This window comes from Cucumis melo, chromosome 9 (genome assembly GCF_025177605.1).
Source record: "Cucumis melo cultivar AY chromosome 9, USDA_Cmelo_AY_1.0, whole genome shotgun sequence".
NCBI lineage: Eukaryota > Viridiplantae > Streptophyta > Magnoliopsida > Cucurbitales > Cucurbitaceae > Cucumis > Cucumis melo.
Window position 1 is genome coordinate 11,987,937 of NC_066865.1, and position 18,989 is coordinate 12,006,925.

Below are 18,989 nucleotides of genomic sequence, written 5' to 3' on the forward strand. Positions count from 1 at the left end.
AAATCAGCGTCGGGAAAGCCTTTCTCGACGCCGGGAGATGCGTCGGCATGACGGCGTCGGGAAAACCTTATTCCCGACGCCGTCTATGCCGACGCATCTCCCGGCGTCGGGAAACCCTGTTTTCCGACGTTTTTTTCCCGACGTAATGAACGTCGGGAAATATTTTTTTATATATTTTTTTAAATATTTTATTTTTACTTTTTTCCTTATAATATTTTGCTCAAACATTAACAATGATGTTCGGATTGCTCAAAAAAATTTCGCGACGTTTTGGATTAAATTAAAATAAATTAATAAATATACAAACACAAATTTAAAAAATAGAATTAAAATTAATAATACGAATAAGTTGACTACAACAAAATATAGTTCTCAATATAGAAAAAACATAAACATAATGAAAAATCTCCCAACGAGGTGCGTATGCGCGTCATTCTACACCTTCGGTCCTAAAAATGGTATAAAAATAACTAAGTTTAATACATAATCATATATTGCAAAGACTTAAGAATAATAGAGACATATACGACGTACCGCAGAGCTAGGGATCATGTGGTGGTCCCTGTTGTGCACGAGTTAGGTCTTCAATCATCTTTTTCATAGCTTCCACTTGTGAAGCTAATGCTTGGTGATTTCTATCTTGTACTTCAATCCGTTCCAAAGCTTCATGAAGTTTAGCTTGTAATTCAATCTCTTTTTGTGTGGACTGCGAACAAGATGTCGACGAACTGCTTGCACTTGCCGTTCTGCGGGCCTTCGGCTTGGGTCCCCAACCAAGGCCTTTTGAGTAGCCTGGTCGTCTACCCAACACCTGATCGCATATCTCATCCTCAGAGAGTGGCTGACTACCCTCTGGGATAGGCTGGGATTGGAGTTCCAGCATTTGATTCTGCAACAAATTTTAAAATTATGTTAGGTAATGCGCAAAAATATATAATAAAAGTGGATAATTAATAAGGGTATAACTTACATGCGCATCCTCGGCGGCTTGCGACACGAATGTCCCAGCTCGAACGTGTGTTTCCTGGAACAATTCCACACGATCGACCGGCTGCCCTCTTCTTTCAGCGAGCTCATACTGTCGTTGTAGAAACGACTTGGACCCGCTACTATGATTGTAAGGCTGCTTCTGTCTAGCAGCCTTGTTTGTCCGTGATTGCTCCTGCATTAAAACAATTATATTGTTTATTTCTTATACATATAAAAACTTGTTATCATAATTAATCATGACAAATACCTGGAATGCACGGCTGATATAATGGTCGCAGAGGAAGTGCCAATCCTCATCACGTCCAACCAATGCGTTTGGTGGGTTGGCACGAGCCTCCTCCGGGTCGCTGTACTTTTTGAAATGTTTATGACAGTCGGCCCGGAACTCTTTAAAGATCGTGAGCATCTGATGCTCAACAAACCTGTTCATTGCTTGATCATTGAAATCAAGCACAAAGAATCGCTGCACATTACAAACATAACACATTAGATTGGTTAAAGTTAGATATGTTTCAAATGAAATCATATATAAATGTGTAGTGCATTTAATTACCTGGAGGTCGCCCTTGACGACCTCAATGTATTCTCTCCCAACGTCCGTCCACTTAAGACAGCGGACGGGAAATGTCTTTCGCACGCACACGCCTATCGCCTGGCTGAAGCGAACGGCGTGTGGAGAAATAGGCTTCTCCGCTCCAGGGGCGATCGTCATCGGAATGCGCCCATTTATTGCAACGTGGCGCTCTAACTCCAAGAGTCGAGACTGCGCACGTCTCCTAAACCAGCAAATTCAAAACAAAAAAGGCTACCATAACTGCAGGATAGCCATCCCAAACATAAACAAATTCAAAACAAAAAAGGCTACCATAACTGCAGGATAGCCATCCCAAACATAAACAAATTCAAAACAAAAAAGGCTACCATAACTGCAGGATAGCCATCCCAAACATAAACAAATTCAGAACAAAAAAGCTACCATAACTGCAGGATAGCAAAAACAAATCTTAACACACATATTACATTCCCAATTCAATTTAACTATTAACTCCCCCCCCCCCCTCCAATTTCAATTTTTCATTCAACTATAAATTCCCCTTCCCCCCCCCCCAATTTCAATTTTCAGTTTAACTTAAACCCCCTCCCTCCAATTCAATTTTAAATTTAACTATACATCCCCCCTAATTCAATTTAACTATTAACCCCCCCCCCCCCCCAATTTCAACCCCTAATTCAATTTAACTATTAACCCCCCCCCCCCCCCCCCAATTTCAATTTTCAATTTTCAATTCAAATATAAACCCCCCTCCCAATTCAATTTTCAATTTAACAATAAACCCACTCCCCCAATTCAACCCCCATTCAATTTTATTCAATTTTCTAAAACAAAAATCCTAAACCATTCAAATTTCAAATTTCAAATTTCAATTCAACCACAAATTACACACACTCTATACAAAAATACATTTAACAAACAAAAATCTATTCCAAAAGAAAATCCTAAACTAATTTTCATAAAAAATAACCCTAAACTAATTTTTATCAAAAAAAACCCTAAAACATAAACTTAAACTAAATAAATTTACATATTTCACTTACCTAAAGTGGCAGACGGCGACGAGGAACAACGGCGAGGGCGGTCGGCGACGGACGGCGGCGGAACAAAAGGATTATGCACGGCCGGCGGCGACTTCTTCTTCTTCTCCTTTCTTTTTCTCCTCCTCTCGGTTTCGGTTCTGTGAATACAGAACTGAAACGAATTTAAAGGGGATTTCCCGACGCAGTGACGTGGCGTCGGGAAATCCCTCAAAATGCGTCGGGAAAAGGGGAATTCCCGACGCTCATTAAACCCCTTTTCCCGACGTTTCACGCGGCGTCGGGAAAAACCCCTATTCCCGACGCCGCTCCCGACGCACTGTGCACGGCGTCGGGAAAAGCCCCTTTTCCCGACGTATTCTTGCAGACGCCTTCGTGGTGCGTCGGGAAAGATTGTTTTCCCCGACGCATCTCCCGACGCGTTGTTGAGGGCGTCGGGGAAAGCCCTTATTCCCGACGTTCTTTATGCCGACGATATTTTCGGCGTCGGGAATGCTCCATTTTCTTGTAGTGTAAGCTCATTTGAGCCTCTTTTGAACCTAGCTTATGGATCCCACGGAGTTGTCTAAGCTCTCCCATGTGGTATTCTTTATGCTCGCTTAGGCTATCCCATGGGTTCTCTGGTGTTGGCTAAAGTTCACTACAACAGACATATCCTACCATTAACGATACATGTTAAAGGTCACCGCAACAGACATATCCTACCATTAATGGTACATGCTGCGTTTGTTTTTTCTCATTCAGAACATAATAAAGATGAGACAGCAATTGATTCTCTTTGAAGTATTCAAGTCCAATTACTCAGATAATTAAAATACTTATTGAAGAGCCTTTAAAAAAAGAAAAGAAAATAGTTTGCAATTATCAATATTTGAACTATTCAATAAAACCGACCGTTTGAGTCATTAAAGTTTGTGGGAAATGGTCACTTGATGTGATAAATTCATTTTTACAGTCAACTGTCGGCTACACCTGCATAACACTTCAAAAAACTCTTTAATGAAGTCCCAAGTTCATATTAATTTAAAATTAAGAATTTTCGTTAGAATAATGTTATTTAAAAAAATAATGTAAAAAAAGAAGGTAGAAGAGGACTATTGTCTAAAATGGGATGGTGAGGAAGTATCATATTTGGGTAATTATATATTGTAACTACCATATTTACTTTTTCATTATCTAAAACAATTTATCATATATAAGTACATTTTGTTCCACAAATAACAATATAAAATATAGATTTTCCCAATTTACTTGTAACAAATTATTTTTTGTAATTTTTTCTTTTGTCAAACTTAAATTATGGTACTAATCATGCCGAATAAGAAGCAAAATCAATTATTTCAAAGGGTCTTTTCAAAAATATAACAAAACGGCAAAATATTTACATTGTATGAAACAATTTCGAAAACGGAAAAAGTCCATAGGTCTGTAATGAAAAATACCAAAAATGTCTCATCAACAACGCGAATAATATATTTGGTATACGATCGTTTAGATTTGACTATTGTTTGGTACACGATCGTTTAGATTTGAGTCAAATCTAAACGATTTATTTTTTCAATTCTATCGTTTAATTTGGTTACATGATCGTTTAATTTGGTTAAACGATCATTTAAATTTGGCTACCCGATCGTTAGCAAAATCTAAACGAGTTTTTTTCAAAATTTGGTACACGGTCGTTTATATTTGTCTACACAATCATTTTTTTTTTACACGATCGTTTACTTTTTTTACACGATAGTTTACATTTGACTACTTCAATCTAAACAATTTTTTTCAAGATTCTTTATACACGATCTTTTAGATTTTGTTATTTTTTTGTATACAATCGTTGAGATTTGGTTACCCAAATTTAAACGACATAAAAAAAGAAGAGGAAAAGAAAAAAGATGATGGAAAGATTAGACGACGTAAAAAAAAAAAAAAAGAAGAAAGACAACGAAAAGAAATCGCAGCGAAAAAAAAACGGTGGAAAGAAATCATAGTGGAAGAAAAAGAAGAGGAAAAGAAGAAAGACGATAGAAAGAAATCGCAGCGAAGAGGAGAAAGAAAGACGGAAAAGTAAACCTGAAATATTTAAAAAATGACTAACTTTATGGGTTTTGTTACATGGGCCATAAATATTTTAGTAGTACGTTAGATTTATGAAAAATAACCTTATTTCAATCTTTTTTATTTTTTATATTTGCAAATATACACTCGGCTAATTTAAAATTTACATTCTCAAAAGAAATATTTCCATCTAATTTATAAATTAAATTGTAAGATAAAAATCAAGTTACAAACTTACATTTTTTATTTTTATTTTATTTTTAAGAAATCCAGCATTGTTTTAGGGGCAAAAACTTGAATTTCATTAAGAAATTTATAGAATTTCTATTTAATGGTTTATTTTAATTTTGAAATAAGTTATATATTTGAAATTAAAATAAGTTGTATATTTTTCAAACAAATAACAACATTATCACTTTTTTTAGTAATGGCTAAATTAGTACTTCTACTTTTCATTTTTTTTTAAATATTAATAATAACAATAATGTTAATAAACGTTGGAAAGTTGTGTACGCACAATGGTTTGGGTTTATATCCCATTTTTAAATTTCTTTTGACACTACCCCATTTTTGTCTTATTTTCAAAAAAAAACATTAATTGTGAAAATGCTTCCAAAATTAAAAGACTTTTCTTCAAAATATGTACGGTGTTATTTTTTCGAAGAAACCCTTTGTTAATCTCTTTAGAAACACACACACAAAAGAAAAAAAGAGAACACTTGTTGTAAATGGATTGGTAATTATTGTTTTCAGATGACAATAACTTTATCACAATTTAATGTTGATAGTTCTTCTACATGACCATAGTTATATTTTATTTTCTATTCTTTTGCACAGAAAACATTTTGATTTTGAAGAAATAAAAGAACAAAAGCTAAACATTAAATATCTCGCTCACTTATATTGAATTCATAAAGACATATAGACATGGTTTCAGCTTATAATTGAACACATGACATTTACAAAAAGTAAAAAGGCTCTTGGGTTCAGGTCAATAGACACAAACAAATGACTCGACATTGCAGTGCACATTGGAGCTCTATACAGTTGGTAAACTCTTCAGCTTTTGAGGTCTTGCCTTGGTGCATAATTCTTTCCAACCTACTCCGAGTGAGATGTCCAGTAAATCAACCCACTGAAACAGCCAGTATTTCAGAAAAACAGAAAACATTATAAGCTAATAAAAAAATCCCGTAATCCTCAGAGATGGCATTCGCGTGCTAGAGATGAAACCCCCAAAATGATTGAATTTCATTTTTTTCCAGAAATAATGAAACAAATAACAAAATTCAGGGCTTCTGTTGATTCATCAGATTGCTAAACAGAAAACATCCCAGCTCAAGAAAACTTCGTTTAGAGAATGATCTAAAACATCATATGATTTAGGGAGAATCGAAAACAGATGATACTGTGCATCGGTCATGCTCAGAAATTAAGAGAAACAACACAACAAAAGAACCGTAAAAGTCTTCTTTCACAAAGTTGTCTTGCGGAAAGATTCCACAACAAACTAGGTGGAGAAGATTATTAAACTATAAAAAAGAAGCTACATGTTTGTTGGCAGAAACCCAAATAGAAGACAGGAAAAATAAGAAGTAAAAATAATCAAAACGAGGAAGGTCATTTACCTAACCAACACAAACACACACTGTAACACTCCTGCAACTCCTGTCCACACTGATGGCCCAGTTTTTACTACTGAATCTTGTATCAAGAGACCCACTGATGCTGCTAATGAAACGAATGATACCACATAAGCGAAGAAGAGCCAAAGCTTCAACCTGTTATCAAAGGAAACGTCAGTACTGTTAATTACAGCAATACACTAGCAGTCTAACACCATATTAAAAAATCAATTTTTCAATGTTATCAAAGGATTCGCTTAATTTTCTTTTGCTTAGGGTGTTAGAATTAGTGGGCTTGGCCCCAGGAAAGATTTACCCTAATTTTCTTTCCTTTTTTATCATAAGCTTGTTATCTATTTATTTTTTCCTTTAGTATCTTTTGTTCATAACAAATAATAAGAAGAAAGTCAGATCGTGTTTTTTCTCTCGGTACTCAAGTTTCCACGTAACTCAGTGTCTATTTTCTTTTACAGCCTTAAATATGGTATCGGAGAAGAGTAAAGATAAAACCCTAGACACTAATCTTGATGAAACCCAAATTGACCACGAGATAGCCGCTGCCACCAGGATCAACACCATCGTCCCCGCCGCCATGGAAAAACTACTCCAAGAGCTTCAGAAGCCGCTGGTGAGTAGTTCTGTCTTTTGGAATCCCATTTGTGAGAAAATTCAAAAGAGATTGGCAATGTGGAAGAAAGGGATCTTTTCCAAGGCAAGCAAACTTACCTTGATCAAGTCAGTGTTGAGTGGCATCCCGGTGTATTTACTTAAGTCTTCCAGTGGGTTGTGTAAGAGTATTGAGAAATACATGAGTCTTTTTCTAGGAGGGGGTGGACAAGGCCACAAGGGTCACGACTCCCATCTGGTTAGTTGGTAGGCAATGTGGCACCCAGTGAGTCGGCGGATAAGGAATTGGTAATCTTAGAATCCGTAACTGTGAGCTTTGTTGGCAAAGTGGCTTTGGCGCTTCCAACATGAGCTCGATTCTCTTTGGAATACGATCATTGTGAGCAAGCATGGTTCCCTTCTTTATGAGTGGATGATAGGACTCTATCTTTGGTATAGATTTCTTGTTCATTTCAATATGGATTTAGAGTACGAATTGATATCAATTCGGTATTACAACTTCTGTTGATCTTCTCTCTAAAATAGAACAGCCAAATTTTGCATAAAATGTTAACTGCCTTTTCCTGCCTAACAACCGGTGTTTATACTACCTAACTAACCGACTTACCTCCCCCACTCTTTACACGTGCGTTTTATTCCTCCTCCTAAAGACAAACTTAACAGGAGGTCTAACATTACTCCCCCCTTCCAAATTCACCTTGTCCTCAAGGTGAAAATTTGGATATAGTTGATGCATCTCCTCGTAACTCTCCCACGAAGCTTCATGTTCAGGCAGTTCTTTCCAATGAATCAAGACTTCCCAACTACCAGCTTTATTCTTCTGATACCCCAGAGTTTCCTCCGATTGTGCTTGCCATTCCAGATTTTCATTGACATACTGTATAGTCGGTTGCAACGCTGCCTTATCTCCCAAAAATTTCTTTAACTGTGAAACATGGAAAACTGGATGAATAGAAGTATTTGATGGTAAATCCAGTTTATATGCTACTGTCCCAACTCTTTCCAAGATTGCATAGGGCCCAAAATATTTTGGAGATAGTTTCTCATATCGTTTCCTCCTTAATGAGAGTTGTCTATACGGCCAAATCTTTAAGAAAACCAAATCACCAGCATGATACTCCACATGTCTTCTTTTACGATCGGCATATTGTTTCATTTGCTGCTGCTGGGCCAAAAGAAGGTGATCACGTAGTGCTGCCAAAACTATATCTCTTTCTCTCAACTACTCCTCCAACGTGAATCATAAGACAATGATGAAGAAGGCTTACACCCACACACCACTTGAAAAGGGGAGACTCCCAGCACCCTCTGAAAGGTAGTATTATATCAAAATTCATCCCACGGTAGCCATGATACCCATTCTTTCGGTTTCTCACTACAGAAACATCGTAGGTAAGTTTCTAACCCCCTGTTTACTACTTCCGTTTGGCCATCAGACTGGATGATAGGCAGTACTTTTATTTAACTTCGTGTCGGCCAATCTAAACATTTCCTTCCAAAAGTGGCTAAGAAAAATCTTGTCTCTATCAGAAACAATGGATGAAGGGAAACCATGTAATCGAACTATCTCTTTTACAAATAAATCCACTACCATTTTGGGTGTATAAGGGTGTTTAAGTGGCAGGAAATGATCATACTTACTCAAACGGTCAACCACTACTAATACCACTTAAAATCCTTTTGCTTTTGGCAATCCTTCAACAAAGTCCATGGAAATATCACTCCAGACTTGTGGAATTTCCAAAGGTACCACCAGGCCAGCCAGAGATAATGCCAAAGTCTTATTACATTGACATATTACACTCTTCACAGTGTCTCTTCACATCAGCTTTCATACCTTGCCAATACAATTCGCCTACCAACCTTTTATACGTTCTTAGGAAACCAGAATGTCCCACGACAACTGAGTCATGAAAGGTGTTTAACATTGCTGGAATTAATGACAGAGTTTTTTATAGGACCAATCGATCTTTATGATGCAGCATCCCATTCTTCACTGAGAAGTTATTGTTCTTCTGCTTACTATCTTTTTTCCACTCAGTTACTAACTTCTAAAGTTTCTCATCCTTTTCCACCTCTTCTTTAATAGTTTTTAGACCAATTAGGATGGGAGCAGAAACCCGCCCACACAACTGTACATCTAGTGGTTTTCTTGACAAAGCATCAGCTGCTTTGTTTTCAAGGCCAGGTTTATAAACAACTTCAAATGAATATTCAAGTAACTTGGCTACCCATTTCTGGTACTGCGGTTGAATTACTCTTTGTTCCAATAGAAGCTTTAGTGATTTTTTATCTGTTTTAACAATAAAACTCGTCCCTAATAAGTAAGGACGCCAGTGTTGGACAGCAAGAACCACAGCCCTCAATTCTCTTTCATAGACCGATTTTGCTCTATCCCTCATTGCCAACGTATGGCTGTAAAAAGCAATAGGCCTTTTCAACTGTGTCAATATAGCACCAACTCCAAGACTTAATGCATCCGTTTCGATCTAAAAGGGATGATCAAAATTGGGAAGAGCTAATACCGATAGGGACAACATAGCTTTCTTTAATTTCTCATACGCTTCTTCAGCTTCTTCATTCCACTTGAATCCCCCTTTTTTAAGTAGTTGAGTTAATGGGGCTGCTATGGAACCATAGTGCTGTAGAAACATTCTGTAGTAACCGGTTAACCCGAGGAATCCTCAAACTTCTCTGACATTCCTAGGTTGTACCGGCAAGTCAGCTATGGATTTGATTTTTTCTGGATCAACTACAACCCCTTCTCCAGATATTACTTGATATTCAATTTTCAGCTGAGCAAAGCTACATTTCTTTTTATTAGCATATAGTGCATGATCCCTCAAGGTTGAAAGAACCTTCTCCATGTGACTCACATGCTCCTTCTCATTCTTGCGGTAAACCAATATGTCATCAAAGAATACTAAAACAAACTTTCTCAAATAAGGTTTGAAAATAGTATTCATCAAAGCTTGAAAAGTGGCCAGCGCATTTGTCAACCCAAAGGGCATGACAAGAAACTCATAATGTCCTTCATGCGTTCTAAAAGTTGTCTTCTGAATATATCTTGCTCCACCATCCTTATTTGATGATAACCAGATTTCAAATCGATTTTCAAAAATAAACTGGCTCCATTTAACTCATCGAATAGTTCCTCTACCACTTGAATTGGAAACTTATCGGGTACAGTGACATTATTGACTGCTCGATAGTCTACATAGGAACGCCAACTACCATCCTTTTTCTTAACAAGGAGTACAGGACTGGAGAAAGGACTTTTACTCGGTCGAATGACTCCTGAAGTCAACATTTCTTCAACCAATTTCTCCATTTTTTTCCTTCTGATGATAGTCACACCTATACGGTCTCACGTTAATTAGATCAGTCCCCTCCTTTAGATGAATATGATGTTCAATTTCTCTCCTTGGGGAAGCTTTTCCGGCCACTCAAAGACGTCCTCATACTGTTTTAATACAATCTGCACCGAATCTGATTCAATGAGAGAAGTTTCAGTCATACATTGTTCTGGATATTCGCTATTACTTACTTCCAAGGCTCTGCATTCAATTAAAAATCCCTCATCTTGTTCTCCCCAAGTTCTAAACATGCTTTTTAGACTAATCTGAGCCTTAGTTAGACTAGGATCGCCTTTGATATGTATCTGCTTCCCATTTCCAGTGAAGATAAATGTCAGATTTTTCCAATCCACCACTGTAACTCCCAAGGAAAGGAGCCATTGCATTCCTAAAATAACATCCACACCTCCCAGTTCAAGAGGCAAAAAATCCTCTTTCAATTTCCAGTCTGCCAGCTGAATCTCAACATCTTCACACACGCCCTTGCCTTGAATGGTTGTGCCAGAGCCTAAGATAACTCCGTAATGGGCTGTTTCTTTGATTGCTATTTGCAAGGATTTAACTAGCTTCTCCGAAATGAAATTGTGCGTGGCTCCACAATCTATCTTAATGATTATCTCCATGCCCTACAGTTTTCCCCTTACTTTCATAGTGCTTAGGTCATTCAAACCCACAACAAAGTTGATAGACAATTCAACATAAGCCTTGTTATCTTCTTTCACTTCCAACATTGCCAGTCCTTTCTCTCCCGGCTTTTCTTCCTCAATTATCTCATATTTTTGTTTTCACCAACCACTACAAACATTCTCAGCTCTCGTAACTCCTTCATTTTACACTTATAGTCGGCTGAATATTTTTCGTTGCATCTGAAACAGAGTCCTTTCTCCTTTCGTGCCTGAATTCTGCGTCTGGTAACCATCGTGAATTCACTTCTTTTCTAACTTCATTGGCATTTTAACTTCTCAAAGTTATCGTTCGAATAGGAAACATAGTATTTCCTTTGTTTTCAAACAGAGTATTTCCTATTGTAGATTTATTAAAGGATATAGTTTGAGGATATTTGCCGCCAGAAAATCCGTTCAAACTTGCCTCATTCCTGATTAATTCTCTGTTTTCAACTAATTGAGCAACCTACATCATCTCAGCTAACCCTTTCGATCGGCAGAAAGCAACCTCGGCCTTTATCCATGGGAATAACCCATTCATGAATGTATCTTCTACTACTTTTTCTTGTACATCAGATAAGGGAGCAACAAGTTTATCAAAAAGATTACAATATTCTTCTACAATAGTTTCCTGTTTAATATGAAGAAATTTTCCCAAAATCGTTCCATCTCTACTCGATCTAAATCGTATTAGTAATCTTTCTTTCAAATTCGACCAATTGAGGAACTTATCTCTTTCCTCTTGTGAATGATACCAGTTTAAAGCTAGTCCGTTGAAGCTTGTCGTCAATACTAACATTTTCTCCGATTCAGTGAGTTTATGAATTTGAAAATACCTCTCCGCGAGGAATAACCATGAATCTAGATCATCGCCTGTGAATACTGGCATTTCCACCTTTTTGAATTTGCTCTGATCCGCTGAAGCATCATCGATATCGATTTTCTTCTCATTCAGGCATTCCCCGATATTTCGATCCAACTCGGTTGATTTACTCGACGTCGCTTCGCTCTCTTTCCCTTTTGCTGACGCAAATTCGCGCACAGCAGATTCAGTCGTCCGTTCGCTGACTGCTGATCGCTCCTTCGCCATCGACTCCATCATTAGCAGAAGCGCCTACTGCTAATTCTCTGATTGTAATCGCATTAATTCCAGGTTCTTAACGATATCATTTAAACTCAATTCAATCACTGGCATTTTACTTATCTCTTTCTTCATCCCGGCGATCTCTTGATCAATTAACTCTAGCCTTTCTTCGATCCGCGTCTGTACCATCATTTCTCCAGAATCGATGCTCTAATACCAAAATGATAGGACTCTATCTTTGGTATAGATTTCTTGTTTATTTCAATATGAAATTAGAGTACGAATAGATTGAATATCAATTCGGTATTCCAACTTCTGTTGATCTTCTCTGAAGATACAACAGCCAAACTTTACATAAAATGCTAACGGCCTTTTTCCGCCTAACAACTGGTATTTATACTACCTAACTAACCGACTTACCTCCCCCACTCTTTACACGTGCATTTTATTCCTCCTTCTATAGACCAACTTAACGGGAGGTCTAACAGTGGATTACGATAGGGGTTAAGGCACTTTCCAAAATCCTCGAAAGGATACTTCGATCGAGCTTCCTACTTTTTCTTGATTTGTCTCTTGCTTTGTGGGGGATGGCAAGGAAACCTTTTTCTAGGAGGATAGATGGGTGGGGGAGGATCCCCTTTGTCCTCACATCTGTATCATCTTTCCTCGTTCAAAAATTGTACTATCTTGAAGCTTTTGATGAGATTTGAGAATTCTGTCTTTCTCATTTGGGTTTTGTCGTAACTTGACCAATAGGGAAATGACAGATGTGGCCTCTCTTCTTTCCTTACTCGAGGGGTTCTCTGTTAGATAGGGGAGTAGAGATTTTCGTGTTTGGATTCTAAATCCTAGCAAGGGTTTTTCTTTTACTTCTTTATTTAGGTTGTTGGTGGACCCCGCTCCCCCTAAGGAGTTGGTCTTTGATGTGATTTGGAGGACAAAGATTCCAAAGAAAGTTAGGTTCTTTATCTAGCAGGTCTTGCTAGGTCGATGTTAATACTATTGATAGGCTTGCCAAAAGGAGGTCTTCGCTTGTTAGAACTTTTTGTCGTTTGCTGCGTCAGATGGTAGAGGAAAATCTTGATCACCTTTTTTTAAAGTGCCATTTTGCGAGGTCTATGTGGTGCTCTTTCCTGCCAGAGATCGATGTTAGCTTTGTCCACTTAAGGAACATTGAAGCGACAATGGAGGAGTTCCTCCATTTATCCGCCTTTCAGTGAAAAGGGGGCTTTTTATGGCGTACTGGGGTGTGTGCTATTATTTGGGGTGAGAGGAACGAAAGAGTGTTTAGGGGTAGAAGAGGGGGCATAGTGAGATTTGGTTGTTGACTAGATATCACGTGTCTCTTTGGGCTTTGGCTTCAAAGATCTTTTGTAACTATTCTATAGGCAACATTTTACTTAGTTGATCCCCCTTCCTTCAAAAGGGAGGTTTTGTGGGTTGGTTTTTTTGTGCCTTGTATTCTTTCATTCTTTCTCAATGAAAGTGGTTGTTTTCATTAAAAAAAAAAAAAAAGAAAAGAAAGAAAGAAAGAAAGAAAGAAAGAAAGAAAAAGTTATTCTATAAGGATGGGTAGGTAATCTTTGAGTTAGAAGTGTGTGGGCTTCTCTCATTTGGGAGGAAAAGTTTATGTAACAGTAAAATACTCTATAATAAAGGAAATCTATTTCAGTTCCTATCATGGTGCAAAGAAAAGACGAAAAACTGATGAATCGCTTAAGCCAACCGGAAACCACTCATTGGTCGGGTTGAAGATAGCTAGTTTGGTGGTTTCGGGTTGAATATATTGAAAACCGGATATTATCAGTTAGTTTTGGGTTAGACATAAAAAATAAGCCTAAAAACGAATCTGCCAATAAAAATATATACAGGTTTCATAATATGTTTACAAAAGTTCTTTGGTTAAGTTGGTAAGTGTCACGCATTTGGACGCACCAAATTGTCTATGGGAGTGCAATGATTGTTATTTTTAGTTTTAGGTTTATAACTAAAAGTGATGTGGTTTGTCTCTCTCCTAGCCATATCTACACGCACATTCATTACTCAGACATCCGAGACTGGAGCTGACCTAGTCGCCAATCTAAACAGTTTGGATAGATTGATTTTCTAATGAAATCGATTTGGTTTTGGTTTGTATATATTATTCACTGGTTTGAGTGGTTTGGTTCTAATTTTTCTAAAAATAACCGAGCCAAATCGAACCACTTATACCCCGCCCTAATAAATACAAGTGGAATAAGACTCATTGGTGACCATGACCTTCTATGAAAGGATCTTGTTTGTTAAAGGCATTTGGCCCCAGATCATGAAAAACTTTCTCACTTCAGAGGAATAGCAATGGTATAGAGTTAGAGTGAGTCGAGGAGGTAAAACCCAATTCTCGAATGACAATGGTTGGTTGACTCATCCCTTTGATTGGAGTTTCCTAGTCTTTTCAAACTAGACTAGTGATTGCCAAGGGTTCTTTAGTCTGTCAGTGTTGGTTTGATTCTCTTCATGTGTGGGATCTAAAGTTTAGAAGAAGTTTCACCGATGCTAAATTTGATGATGGGTTGCATTTTGAACAAGTTCCAGGTTTTTAGAATGATGAAAAACAGGGATGATGTGTTTGCATTTTTTTTTAATAAAACGACTTTGATTAAGAAAAAAAATGAAAGAATACGCGGACATACAAAATCCAAGTCCACAAAAGGGGGAATCCCACTACAAGAATGGATCCCAACTATACAAAATCAAGCTCATCGTATGGTTGTCGGAAAATGAAGGCTCCTTTTCAGTTAAATGCCACTACAAGATTGGTCAAGTCTAATAGCTCTGGAAAGGCAAAACCCTAATCATATGTGGAAGACTTTTGTCCTAGGAAAGTCAAAGTTTTCCTGTGGATCTTCACTTTTGAAAGGCTAAACACTAGTTGTAAAATCCAAAGAGTCCTTCAAAATTACGCACTCTCTCCTATTACTGTATTTATTTTTTGTCCCTTTGTCGTTGTCTTGTCGACTGTTGGGGGACTGTTTAGCTTGTTCAAAATGTAGAGATGTTGTCCCAAGGAAGCCTCAAATGCCTTCTACGGTTAGTTGAAGATCCTCAGCTAAATGCTCAAGCGAATATCCTTTCATCCAATGGGTCTATTCGCCCTCCTTTGGAGATTGTGGTATGAAAGAAACTCTAGAATCTCTCATGATCAAAAAATTAACAGCGACCTATTTTAGAATTTGGTTTCTCTTTTTGCTTCCACTTGATCCTCACTTCTAGATTCTTTTGTAACTAGGCTATTAGAGTAAATCCCAAATTAAAACTAGTTGGGCTCCTTTTTTTGTAAGTTGTTGATCTGTGGGATAACTCGTCTCCTATTCTTTTTTGTATCTTACTGGGGATAATGAAAGTAATTGTTCACGACTGGTAAACCATATGGACCAAGCTGCAATTTGAATGTCATTGTCAAGCTCTATTTTGTTATTTCTTAATTGGTCAATCAATAATGGCATAGTTAATGTCACCATTCATTGTTTAATTCTTGGCCAAGTTTGGCAGCACATCCATTGATCAATAGGCATATGGATAAGTTTGTTTGAATTCTACAATTACCACTTTAAGAATTCCATTTTTAAGAGGGTGTTATTTGGTTAATGAAGTTCCTAGAAGCTAGATTTCAGCTAGCAAGTCATTACTAATTTTATTCTCAAACAAGTACGACAACTACTACTCAACATGTGACAAAACAGTCTCCAATGCATCTTATCTTATCAAACCGCCTGAAAATTTCAAAGTTGCTTTTGCAAATTATATTAGGAATTTCAACATCCCTATGAAAGAGAATGTTCTCTTTTCTATAGAAGTTTCAATCTCAGTACTGCATACACATTACAGAAGTTCCCGACTCTGGGCTTTGTCCTACTCAGTTTACTGTCTTCGGAAGAAGAATGAGGAATCTCACACCTTCCTCGTTTCTTTGCTTTTGTAGACAGGTCTTTTCTTTTGCTAGAATTTGGGTTATCAGTTTGTCTCCCTAGATTGGAGGACCTATGATTGACAAGAATTCTTGGAGGCATGGCTTTTATAGGCGAGGAAAAGATTCTGTGCAGTTAATCTCTTCTTTCCCTAATTGGAAAGAGACAAGTCAAGGATTTACCTTTCAAGATAAGTCAGCTTTGAAAGATAACTTTTGTAATATTGTATACAGCATATTACTACCACTACATCTTGGCAGTGATCAAAGCACAAAAATTATTTTATACTTCTAGCATTTTCCTGATTATAGTCCAAAGGAGGGATCTCCTTTTGAAGTACTCCCCAGTCTCTACTGTTACCACCTCTTGGTCTCTTGTCTCCTTGAAAGAGTTTTAATCCTGAGACAGCAAACCTATAATGAATGATGTTTGAGAGCAGTGCTACATACTACAAAAGAGATTTTCCAAAATGAAGAAAATTTTATTTCCATACAAAAGCAAGATGAATAGTGGTGTATACCTCTAACTCACTATTTCCATGGTTGCCGGACCTCCACTAATGTTTTCCATCACTTGGACCATTCTACCGAGAACTGTTCTTTGTTTTCACACCATTTCCATGGTTGTCAGACCTCTGCTAATGTTTGCCATCACTTGGACCATTCTATCAAGAAGCGTTCCGTGTTTTCAATTCTATTAGTTTCTGTGCATATTCTCTTTGTTTTCTTTAACTCTACCCTCACTATACACGTACTGACACACCCTAAACAACCTCACCCTTGTCCGTTACCCACTTAATTGGAGCGGTGGTAGAAAAAGGGTATAAAACAATCGATTTATTTGATGTCTAATTGATAAGCAGTACAGTATAAGTGGGGCTCACAAGACAAAAAAATGTGTACAAGTCTCAGTAAAGAAATTGATCAACAAACTGCCCTTACATCAAACACGGCCATTGACACAAAGTTTGATTTTTCACCATATCTAATGTTGTAATGGACGAGTAACAAAGAATTCAATCATTTGGTTGTGCTGATTGTGAGTTCCTGATGGCTACTCCAACCAAGCGAGTTCCTGATGGCTGCTCCAACCAAGCCCCAGAGTTAGAACCCAAGTTCCATTGCAAACACGCAAAGTTTGAATCGAAGTGCAGTTCGTATTGTAAATTGTAAATTAAGAATTAAGACCCAGATGTGAGCTACGAGTTCATAAGATCCTAACATATTCAGGGAGAATAATCCTAGAAAGGTAATAAATCACATTCCACATAACCTTGTCAAAGAAGAACACTGTGACATTCCTTTCAATCGAGACGAATTACTCAGTAAAGCGGGTCGCGACGTGACTACTGACAGATTTAAACAATAGAACATCCAGAAAGCAACGACGAAAAGAGAGGTAAGTAAATAAAGCATAAACTTGTCACCTCCATTCCCCCTCCTCGTATGGAGAATAATCGATGTCTTCTTTGCGAACGCAATTGAACATTAAAGCCGCAAAAGAAGCAAAAATACCTACAACCCCAATACAAGAACATCGTCAAAAACCCTAAGGGCAAATTAAACATGGCGTGGACTCGCAGATGAGTAAAGAACCTGGGAGGTAGTGGACAAAGGAGACGGCAACAGAACTGCAGACAACGGCGTCAACCCAGAACCACCATCCGGCGCCGAACACAGCTCCGGCGACGCCTGGGCCGAAAATTGACCACAGCTCCGCCAAATCCATTTGTGGGGTTCTTTGTTTTTGCTTTCTCCTTACGGAAGTGGTTGGAAGCGGGTCGATTTGGAGAGGGTAGTGTGAACTGAATGATCGCACACCTCACAGGCTCACACCCTTTTCCAGCTCAATGTTATATCCCATACCTTCCCTTGCACCTCTGAAATTCGGGGAAATATATCATCGAAACATTTTTTTAAAAAATTTAAATTACAAGTTCTCTCTAATCTCAGATTAAAAATGTGGTTTGGTTTGGTTTAAAAGAATTTTTAAGCCAAATTGTGTGGTTTGGTCTGGTTCGGTTCGGTTCGTTTTCAATTTTGAAAACTAAATTTAAAATCAAACCACTTGTCTCCCTCTTCTTCACTCTCCTTCTGTTCCACCATATTGAGTCTTTCACTCACTCTCAATCTCTCCCTCACAACTACGTCTGCAACTCATTATCTCCCTCTCTATTGCTCCCTTCCCTCTCTCGTTTACGCAATTGTCATGACCCACTTGCTCAACTGCTCCCCCTTCTTCCCTCGTCTGCATTTGCAACGATCACCACCCACTCATTTAACGCTCCTCCTCCTCCCTCCACCATTCTCGAGTCTCTTATCCTCCCTCCATCTATCCAATTCCAACATCCTCCATTTATCTCTCGGTTAGAGGAACGCAAGAAGAAAAAGTAGAGAAGAAATTTAGGCCTGTTTGGCTCAAGGGGTAGAGTGGGTGAATTGGGCTATTACGTTTGCCCCACGATTTACTATAATTGAGGATACGTTCATCCACAAACCCCCTTAACCCCTCCCCCTTCTCCTTTTGGTGTATGTTCACTGCTCTCCCCTTCTTCTTCACCGCACTGTCACTCTCACTCTCTTCTTCACTGCACTATCACTCCCCCCCTCTCCTTCTCGTACTACTCCCCCTCTCTCATTCCCTCTCCATTCGTTTTCCCTTCTCTGAATCCCTCCATCTCCCTTACCTTGAACTGTGTCATTTACTTCTCTGAAATCGTCTGTCTCCCTCTCCCTCCTATGATTCGTAACATCGAAAATTTTCCTTTCCCTCTCTACTTTCGTCTTCCTTTTAGTTCGATGAGTCCTTGTGTCAATTCCCTTCTTCAAAACCCTCCATCTTCCTCTCCCTTCTCCTTTTTGTAGCGGAAACGTTTCGAAACCCTGCTCTGAAACCCTCTATCTCGGTCTCCTTCCTCGTCGCACTGTTTCGTACTGCTTTCACCCTCTTTCTTTGTCGATTCGACTCTTCACCTTCTTTTTGTGTCAATTCGAGTCTTCACCCTCTTGCATGTTTGATTTGGTTGGGTTTTAGGGTTTTGTCATTTTCCC

General features: G+C 38.1%; 2 protein-coding genes across 3 annotated transcripts; both read right to left on the reverse strand.

Annotated features, from left to right (window-relative positions):
* Positions 1 to 312: 312 nt before the first annotated feature.
* LOC127150810 (uncharacterized) lies at positions 313 to 1,787 on the reverse strand. Of its 2 annotated transcripts, none has more exons than XM_051089457.1 (5): positions 1,544 to 1,787; positions 1,238 to 1,453; positions 971 to 1,162; positions 535 to 862; positions 313 to 449 (listed from the first exon to the last, which is right to left on the reverse strand). In XM_051089457.1, the coding sequence occupies exons 1-4, from the start codon at positions 1,700 to 1,702 to the stop codon at positions 542 to 544; spliced, it is 888 nt and encodes a 295-aa protein (XP_050945414.1). In that variant the 5' UTR covers positions 1,703 to 1,787; the 3' UTR covers positions 313 to 449; positions 535 to 541. The 2 variants fall into 2 exon arrangements, with proteins under 2 accessions (XP_050945414.1, XP_050945413.1); XM_051089456.1 differs by having other exon boundaries at positions 535 to 889; positions 1,544 to 1,785.
* Positions 1,788 to 5,510: 3,723 nt separating this feature from the next.
* On the reverse strand, positions 5,511 to 17,885 carry LOC103499276 (uncharacterized). The gene is made up of 4 exons (XM_008462250.3): positions 17,535 to 17,885; positions 17,366 to 17,453; positions 6,264 to 6,416; positions 5,511 to 5,770 (listed from the first exon to the last, which is right to left on the reverse strand). The coding sequence occupies exons 1-4, from the start codon at positions 17,665 to 17,667 to the stop codon at positions 5,737 to 5,739; spliced, it is 408 nt and encodes a 135-aa protein (XP_008460472.1). The 5' UTR covers positions 17,668 to 17,885; the 3' UTR covers positions 5,511 to 5,736.
* Between the last annotated feature and the right edge of the window lie 1,104 nt (positions 17,886 to 18,989).

Coding starts and splice junctions, on each gene's coding strand:
- LOC127150810 (XM_051089456.1), bottom strand. CDS start 1,702: ATGACGATCGCCCCTGGAGCGGAGAAGCCTATTTCTCCACACGCCGTT. Junction 1,454..1,543: donor TCGTCAAGGGCGACCTCCAG/GTAATTAAATGC, acceptor TGTAATGTGCAG/CGATTCTTTGTGCTTGATTT. Junction 1,163..1,237: donor ATATCAGCCGTGCATTCCAG/GTATTTGTCATG, acceptor GTTTTAATGCAG/GAGCAATCACGGACAAACAA.
- LOC103499276 (XM_008462250.3), bottom strand. CDS start 17,667: ATGGATTTGGCGGAGCTGTGGTCAATTTTCGGCCCAGGCGTCGCCGGA. Junction 17,454..17,534: donor CTTTGTCCACTACCTCCCAG/GTTCTTTACTCA, acceptor TTGGGGTTGTAG/GTATTTTTGCTTCTTTTGCG. Junction 5,771..6,263: donor TGTGTGTTTGTGTTGGTTAG/GTAAATGACCTT, acceptor TGGCTGTTTCAG/TGGGTTGATTTACTGGACAT.